The 9,679-nt window shown below is 39.4% G+C and overlaps 1 protein-coding gene across 5 annotated transcripts in view; it reads right to left on the bottom strand.

Annotated features, from left to right (window-relative positions):
* The window catches only part of LOC108885348 (xenotropic and polytropic retrovirus receptor 1 homolog), a 102,530-nt gene that overhangs the window by 74,526 nt on the left and 18,325 nt on the right, over window positions 1-9,679 (bottom strand). For 2 of the 5 annotated variants that reach the window (XM_051070191.1, XM_051070190.1), the window contains exon 1: window positions 7,009-7,524. The exons of 2 other annotated variants lie outside the window; for them this stretch is intronic. In XM_051070191.1, coding sequence (XP_050926148.1) covers window positions 7,009-7,077 — 69 coding nt within the window. In that variant the 5' untranslated portion in view covers window positions 7,078-7,524. Of the gene's footprint in view, window positions 1-7,008; window positions 7,529-9,679 lie in introns of those variants that run through there. One more of the 5 variants, XM_051070194.1, reaches the window with a different exon arrangement.

A 9,679-nucleotide genomic window follows, 5' to 3' on the forward strand; every position in this document is an offset into this window, starting at 1 on the left:
ATCAAGTAATTCCACAGTGAGTTAGTTTTGTTGTTTGGTCATTTTCAGACCAGATGTGGTTGTCGCTGTGTTGCTCCTGCAGTGCTGTGCGTGTGAACTGTGAGGCGGCTAAAAAAAAGTTTAACAACTTGTCCACTGACATTCTGTGAGTTGAATCAGGGTCTTTCTCACTGATGCATCAAATAGTCGACATTTAGGGGGCAGCCCTAAAACTGACCTTATGGTATCTTCACATCTCCCTCAGGAGTAAAAGGAAGCTCTAAGATCAACAGAAATAGTGATTTAATTTATATTGGGATATATATCGATATTGACCGATATGAAAAATCATATCATGATATGATTAGCCCTTCTTTCAATCTGAAAAAATTTAATCTTACAAAACATTTCAAGATTGAAAAATATAGATTACCTTTACGCAGTATTAAGATACAATTTTATTGATTCTCAAGGGGAAATTCACACCATGTACTACATAAGTCTGTCAGTGCTGTTTCAGGGGCTCTTTTTTAAATGTCTGCTGACTACCGCTCTGACTGCAACTAAAAACAGAGGGATTGTTGATTCACCCTTATTTATCAACATTATATATCAGCTTCTCTGTTCAGGAGTCCAACTGAAACCAGCAACGGTCAGCAAACTAACTTCCCATGAACTAACATGAAGCTGCTGCAGCTTGGAATTTCCACCACTGTGTAATGTCGACTAAGGAAAAAACTAGGAGCTTATTTATAAAAGAATAAAACACCTCAGGCCAATGGCATATGGAAGTTACATCATAAACAAGGTGCTGCTGTCTACTTTTCGAGTCACATACTGTAACTGAATGGAGAAAAACCCTGGCAAACAAACACAACTTTAAAATGAAACTAAAATCAAAGGGTTGTTCCTTTCTTTCCTCAATTAAAGCTTGTATCGCAGTCAAAAAGTGTATTACACAAGTTGAGGATCACATGAGAAGAAAAAAATATCTACTGTCAACCACTCAATGTTGCAACTGAATGCTTGCGAAGATGAGACCTTTTTTCTTACTCTTAGATCAAATATTGACCGTTCCAAGTCACAAGTTAGTTCTTTTCATCCATTTACATCCATTCATTTAGGTTTTGTGTTAAGAACACATATAGCACTAGTGAAAACACAAACACGAGTTTTTACAATTCCTGTCATTATAATGGGATGTGTCTTATTGCAAAGAAAGTAATGACAGAACTTTATCTTTATAAAGTGGAACATTTTCTATTGTTAAAAAAAAAAAACTGATTCCCTGGTGGCCTGGAGGTTTACGTTTCCAACCATGAACCACAGTGAAGCGCCAGTGTGCTGATGCTTCAAATCCGAGGACCTTTGTTCCAGGTCACTCCCCATTGTCTTGTCTGGTCACCTTTCTACAGCCTAATACAGACATTTAATGACAAACATTTTCATGTGTGTTGTAATACAACATGTTTTATCATCCTTTGCTTTATGGAACTAATGGTGTAGGTCTTGTTTTTCATACGACTTGAGTTACAAAATGAATTTAATTTATCACCACTTGGGTCAACTTGCACTCACCATGTTCATTTTGGAGATGTGAGGACACAGCATGATCACCACAGTTCAGTGCAGCAAGAAACAGGAACAGGACAATCAAGCAGTTTATCCAGATTATCTAAATCATTTATTTTGGGGGTACATCGAAAAGTAAGTGCACCTGATATGTTGGTTACAGTCCTTCATTGTACAGGAAAAGAGTGTACTCACAACTAAAAAAAGCACAGTGGGTCAAAATTAAACCAGAAAGCAGAGTGTGGGTAATAATGTTACCATTCATCTTTGCTTAATCCTCCTAGTTTGGAGGGAAACCTCTGGGTTTGTTTAAATCCTGAATGATCATCTGACTGCTCCTGTGTTTTGCACCTTCTGATTTCTTTTGAAAGATACTATCACATTCTGAGATATCAACAATCATATAAGGCAGATAAAATGTTACCATAACCAATAAAAATGACAGTCGAACCAACAACAATAAGACCAAAGTTGTAATTCCCCTATACATTTCAGGACTGAGTCTGAAGACATGCTGGTTACCTCATTATTACAGTACAACTTTGCTGTTATAGCAAGACAAAGTGAGATTTTATTGCCACGTGAGTAATCTTTGCAGGAAACAGACACTGGCACAAAGTTGCAGTACTATAGCTACTACAGCAGCATTGCCACTGTAAACTGGAGTCATGAAATGGCACCATACTGTACACTAGCATCATAGAGCTCAATCAATCCATAACCATTCTATTTCTACAAGCGCAACAGTAAGTTCATTTCTCAATTAGTCAATCAAAAGAAAATGTATCTGCAACTATTTTGATAATCAGCTCATCATTTGAGTCATTCTTCAGCCAAACATGTCAAACATTTATGGGTTCCAGCTTCTTGCTGCTGATGTCTCACTGCTTCCCTTTGTCACATACAATAGTAAACTAAGTAAATTTGGGTTTTGAACTGCTGGTCTGAAAATACAAACAATGAGAAGATGTCACTTTGGCTCGGGATTTTGTAGACTAAATGATTAATTAGTTAACAAAGAAAATAAACAAGATTAACTGCTAATTAAAATAAAGTCTAATAAATGATAAAGAAAAATCATTAGTGGCAGCCCTACTCTTCTCACTCCTTCCCCTTTTTCTAGCACTGTCCTTCTTTCTGGACTTGCTGGTCACATTTCACGTCTGGTCCATCTTTCACACACCTCTTGCAGTTCTGTCCTTTGTGCTATGACCCACATAATGTGTTACATTTCTACTTTTAATAACAAAAATACCCCAAAGCCTGACTGAGTGCTCGAGCCATGCCATCATTAAGCAGGTCTTTTGTAAATGTGGTTGTTGAGTTTTACAGATGACCATCAGGCATTTATATTCTTACAGTTCCTGTCTGGTAGTCACGCTAGGAATCTGTCAGGTTAAATAAAGCTGCTTCCATCACACATTTTTACCGGGAAGTGTAGCCAGTGTGTCAACAAAGTCTGAGTCTGCTCTATTGTCCATTCTGAATCAGAATATCTCACATTTCTGCAGATAAAACTCCTGGGAAAAAAATTACTGCACACTGCTACAATGTCAATACTCTGAGCTGAGCAGGCACTGAAATAAATCATGGCATGTTTGAAACAGCCCAGGCCAGCATGAAAACAAAGACAGTCTTTGGTTCAGCGCCCATCACATCATAACAGCTCAGGGTACATCTCTGTTTATCTAACTGTCCAGCTAAGTGTCTGACCCAAACTCAGCTGCCATGAGAAAACATGACATGCATGTAACAGCCGTGGTCAGCATGGCTCTGCAAACCTCAGAGGCCCGGGTCCCACGTCTTCACAGGACTAAAACTAACTGGGCTCAGGGCCAGATTTACAGCTGGATGGAACAACAAGCTACATCTGGTCTGAGTCCAAACGCTGCAAGAGCAGGAAGAAACGGACTCCATGTGAAACTGCTGTGAAAATACGCAACACAGAAGTGGACAAAAATAATCATACTAATCTCAGTCACTGCTACAAATATTATTAGACTGAATATCACCTTCATATGATTGACACTCAAAGTGTTTCTCTGGGCCAGAATCACATTCTCAGGTTGCATAGTGTATGGGTGGGTTGCATTCATCTACTGTTAAAGCAGCTGGTCTCATAATCAATTACTAAAGTGACAACAGAAAAGCAATCAACAAGTCTGATATATACAGGCTGCGATTATCAATTATTTTGATTATTAATAATAGATACCCAGCAGAGTTTTCTTGGAAACAAAGTTATGTTGACATTCAGTGCTAACTTACTAAAGCACCCTGTTTGTAGGGTTAGGGTTAGGGTTCGAATGGGATGTTCAGGACATTAAGCACCTATTATGTCAGCCAAATGATCACACATCTTTGGTCACATCTTTTATGCAGGTGCAAGCAAAACAATTATTTCACAATTTTTTAATCTGATGTATAATGGTCATGTTGAGGCATTTCATCTGGGCCTCCAGTGCCCTTCAAGTGTCAGAAGCTCCTGGTGAATTAACACACACATGACAAGGTAAATACAGGTCCACAGTCACATGTTCATGGACATGCACAGAGCAGCGCTGCTGCTGAAAAAGAATCCTAATGGAAACACTCTACTCCCTTATGCAAAGGAACTTTAAACAAAATGGAGAAAAATGCTGATTGTAGTGGTCTCTGCCTTCCCAATTCTGTATGATGCATCTTTCACAAGTTACCGTGGCATAAAAAGTAGAGTATCCGTGAACGTTAAGTGGAAACAAATCGGTGACATTGTTGGTGTGTCTGATATTGGCAGATATGCCACAAAACAACTGTCCACTCAGAGTATGTAAATGATGCTCAACACAACACACCTCCACAGCCAGAGATTTGTGAGAGGTCACTACTACTGCCAACTACTTTGTATCCGTATGTGTGAACACAGACCAACAACCAGACCATCTGCACAGCAGGGATACCAAAAGAGGGGTGCGCACATCCTACACATACCTATAGGCTATTTAGTGTTGCCAAATAATCTAACCACTGCCAAACCAGTGCAGAAAATGATTAACACTGATTAATACAGATGATTAGTAATATATATACCATAACATTTTATTTCCTACATAAATTATTTTGAAGACATTTTATTCTAACAATCACCAAGGTCATTTCCAGAGACAAAAATTTGGCAAGAGAATTTCCAGCAGCCAAACCCTACAGACCAGTCTGCATTTCGAGGCTTTCTAACTCACCAGAGGCTGTTTGGTTTGGTTATTACAGAAGCTGATCTGGTTGTTGTTCGGATCTCTGAAGCTGAGCTAAGTGGGGTGAATTGTTTAAAGGTGGTAGGCTGATATAACACTGAACAGGACTGCTGAAGCTGCTCGTCAGACTGCATTTCTACCTGCAGGAAAAAAAACATTGGCTCGAAGCTTAATGGAACTGTGCCGCAAAAGGAACATTGAACTAAAACAATGTGTCATGAGTGCAGAGAGGAGATGACTGATCCTCTGACTTCAGGCCAGAAAGCTTAATTCTGGCACATACTAACTGGAAAAAACAGACAAATGTATGAATGAACCAATGAATAAATAATCTAAATATATAAGACACTAGCAGCTGCTATTTCAAAGTCACGTCAAATAAATTCCAGGACTTCTTAATGTCATAACATTTGAGGGGGCGAACTCAATGACACTGACTGAAAGAATGTGCTGCAGTCACACTGAGCTGTACCAGTATGTGACTATGCAGAGTGCAGGCGATGACTTATAAGAATACTGCAACTGCCATCACCAAACAATGCAGATACTGCTGCTCTCAGGGAGAGAAGCCCTGGAAGCAGTAACACGATAGCTGCATTCCTGTCACATCCGTCCTCACAGCGTGGAAACACCACCTACACCTAGTACACCTCTTGATGCAACTTTATAGCTTATTTATACACATATATATTGACATGGGCTACGACAACAAATGATGCTATACTGATATATTCCTGTCCCATATTTCCTGTCCTATCAGTTGTAATTGGAGCAAAAACACACTGCTGCATTTCTTTGATGCTTGAGAACATGAAGGGTAACTTTAGAGTAAACGTGAATGCATTTATAACATTAAATTAAGGCAATGAAGACAGGAAAGCTATTTAGAGAAGTAGTGTTTCTTGATAAACAACATCCATGCTTTTTTTCACTATTTTATTACATTCTACTTCAGATTATATCAGCTTTAAGTAACTAAATTTAATCACGTAAGTAACTTGCACAAAGACCGAAAAGAAACTTCTGGCTGTTGCATGGTTGATGCTCTCAGCCCCTGTGGTCCCTCAAGGGCATAGAAGACATTTACATCACACTGATTACACAGAACCACAAAGTATGATTTGGCTGAACAGTTCAACAACAGAGTGGCAAGTCTGCTCCACTGATATGATCTTGCTGATCACATCAATTTCTCAGATCTTATGTGAGAGAACTGGTGCTGGTGTTTGTGTGACAGCCTAACCAGATGGCCAACTCTACCTCTGTGTAACTGACTTATATATATTACTTGTACTTACTTATATTACTGTGTATCTTGTATGCATCTGTTTACTGTGGACTGATTACTGGATTGATTACTGGTAATGAAATCTGTCCAGCACACAGACCAGCAATGTTACAGCTTTGATTTGTCCTTATGAGCTAGATTTGGCTTTAGTGAGGCTTATGTAAGAACTGCCATTCTCTCAGGATCAGCAGCATGTTTTTGTTGTATAAAAACACAGGTAGTACAATCCCATTTACAATCAAGTATGCTTTGAATACCAGTGAAAAAAATATACTGGCAGATACAAAGGTTTTCCTGGAAATTTTTACAGTTTGTTTACCTTGACAGCCCTGTGTACGAATTAAGGCATCATAAAGATAATGGCTGGATGCTGAATTGCAAGCTTTAATAGCATTAATGGATCAAAGGTTGCAGATTGAGCTATCAGCACCTCTCAGTCACAGAGTGACCCTGCCTGTAAAACACGAACAGCGTTAACTGGGAGCTGGGTCAGCATTTGAGGACAGACAGAGGGGTTAGCAGGCGCAAAGATTAACCAGCTCAATAAGTGATGACTCAGCCAAATGCTTTTTGTCTCCCAAACACATTCCAAGCAGCTACAGAGGAGAGGCACACAGGTCTCTGCTGGCCGGCGTACATAGCAGCTCAATAACGCTTGATGTGACCGAGGTAGTAACCTGCAGAGCAACAAAACAAACCTAGCTAGCCTGCCAGCTAACAGCTCTTGCTTGATTTACGGGCAAAGCAGTTCCTCTCTTCCTGTTGAGGAGGGAGAGTGAAAGACAAGGAAGCCATCTCTCACTAATGTCCAGTGGTTCTAAACTGAAATAACCGGTATGAAACTTGACAGACATATAGTGATGCCGACAGCGGCTGCCCTGTTAGCCAGTAAGCTAGCTAGTGGCTATGAGAGAGCAGTTTAATATGAAGCTAACTTACCTCATATTGGATATACTGTTTTCTCCACTCCGGGGTGATGTGAGCGGAGAGATGCTCTGTGAATTTCATTTTGACAGTTTGGTGGCTCCCCTTCGCCTGTCTTTATTGTGACCAGGATCTGGTCTGTCAGTGGGAGGCTTCGCCGTAATGGTTCACCAACACAGAAACTCTCATCCGAAGATTACGATCGGGCTGTTCGGTCAAAGACAGAGAGATGCCCTTTTTGTCTTAACGTTAACCTAGCTCGTTACCGGCACATATTTCTGACGTTTCAGACACATTCGACGAGATGCTGGTGGAGTCACATTTTAGCCGTAGGACAATACTTAAATTTAGGTTTAATCTGTGGCGCCAACGTCGCAAAATAGCATTTGGTTTCTAGTAAACAGGCTCAAAGTGTTGGCGCTAGCTGGGTCTTGCTATCTTCCCCCCTCCTCCTCTCGCTCCGTCGTTCAGCTTCTATCTCTCTCCACCTCCTGTCTCCCGCGGCCTTCAGGTGCAGTAGGAAATAGTTGGTCGGCTTTAAATTTAATGGTGGGGCAGTGAGCTGGCTGTCATGGAAAGGGGAGGGATGAATAGTGTTACTGTCATTGTCTATGTTCAGCACAAGAACTGCTGTCATTTGTCGCTTTATTTAACCATACATTACTGCTCTTGTTCAACAACAGATTTCTGTTTCACTCCAATTTGCTGGGGTTTGCCAGTGTTTTAACGAACATCATTTTGTCCTTGATATTGTTGAACCTCTCTTTCGACCAAAAACACTTTAAAGTATCTTGTCCTTAATGTTTTTTCGTTAAATCGTGCTAGATATCTTGGGTGTTTTGACCTTCGTTAATATGACAAAATGCGAATCAATAATGAATGTATTTGGATTTTACAGCAATGAATATATTTCTGGTTGAATTGGTATAATAACTGATTCTTGCTCTAGTTATTGAACCTTAGCATCTAAAATATACATTTCAGTCCTGTGTCACTGAGAAACATTGTCAGGGGCTATCCAAAATGATTTACATTTTCTGACCAAACGTTGTCTTCACTCTATATTCTAATAACACTTGAATGCCACATATGTGACGTCGCCAACCACCTTTGGGAGAAGATGACGTAGATGTTGATTGTCTTTGTGTGGTGTGTGTGTGTGTGTGTGTGTGTGTGTGGTGGAAAGTTCCCATCACATATCCTCTGCTTGACTTGGTGAGAATGCGGTCTCAAGATCCAAATATTAACATACATGGAAATGTGTAGTAGACCAACATATTTCTCTGAGTATTTATAATTTCTGGTTTGGCGGTATGGCAGTATGAAACCATGAAAATATTCTATATGAAATGACTGCATCCATCTGTTGCATAGGTTCAAAACTTAGAGTGCAAAAAGTCCAAAACAAACCTGCACAGCTCTGCAGCTCTGTTTGACATGCTGGTTCCTGACCATACAAAGCTCTAACTCTAATAACTCTAATACTGTCTGTTTTTAGATCACCAGAATATCACCAGCCGTCGTTGTACCTGTCTTAACAAAACTGCAGCTAGATTTACAGTACACGTCCATGGACTGATACCAGGATACTGCTTAATACATTTTCTCAAAGCGCCTTCAATGAAGGAAGTTATGCTATGAACTAATCATATGACCTATAACCAATTCTTTTGCACATCCATCTCATATTACCATTCTAGAAAATATTTGTCATTGACAAGTCTTTATGAATAAGCTATGATATATTTATTTAACCTCAGTGTTTATCTATGGTACTCACATGTCTATAAATAAATTAAATCACATAGTAAACAGAGGGAAAACACAGGAATAACTGTCATCATAAAACAGAACCCTCATGTCTGACAGTGACACTGCAACTAAAGAAATAAAAAACAAGCATAGTGATGAGAAGGAGAAGGAGTTGTGATAATCAGCATCCTCTGGTGTTTCTTTAAGACATTGCATCTCATGTATTCCTTTTGTTAGTGTGTCTTAACTGTAAGCAATAGCATTAGAGGTACCAGCACTACTACTAGTAGAAGTAATAGCAGTCTTTACTGATAGAGCCATGGCACTCATTTTTTGGAATTTGTCAACTTGGTCTTTGTAGTTCTACAACTTTGTGAGCTATTATTTATGTAAACTCACATGTTAGTTGCAATACTTCAAATGCCACATTAGAAGATTGTCAGTGTCTCTAGAATATTTAAATAAACAACAAGTCCAGACAGCATTGCTCTGCCATCAATGTTAAAACAGACAAAACTGCAACTTACAATGCATAAATGTATTTGATTATATTTACATATGCTCAAATTTGAAAGGGTTATTTGAAATTTTTCACTACTCTGGTCTTTTGAAATATTGTGCATGCCAGGAGACCCTCAATCAAACAGCTGTGTGTTTCATGAGCCCTTTAAAGTATCTTTGAGGTCAGCCACTGTGTGAGCTTGTTGTGCCACCTAGAGGTCAAGTAAGAAGGACTTACACATCAGTAATACACACAGAAATCATGTCATTGCATTTAAACATAACTCAGCACTGGTGTACAGAGGTTAACATGCATGGAATTAAAAACTGACAACAAAATACTGCAGTTTCCTTGAAACATAATGCCTGATACCAACCGGATACCAGCTCTCTCTATGGACCATTTTTAAAAAGGATCCCTTTATATTGTTCT

This window comes from Lates calcarifer, linkage group LG4 (genome assembly GCF_001640805.2).
Source record: "Lates calcarifer isolate ASB-BC8 linkage group LG4, TLL_Latcal_v3, whole genome shotgun sequence".
In the NCBI taxonomy this organism is placed as follows: Eukaryota; Metazoa; Chordata; class Actinopteri; family Centropomidae; genus Lates; species Lates calcarifer.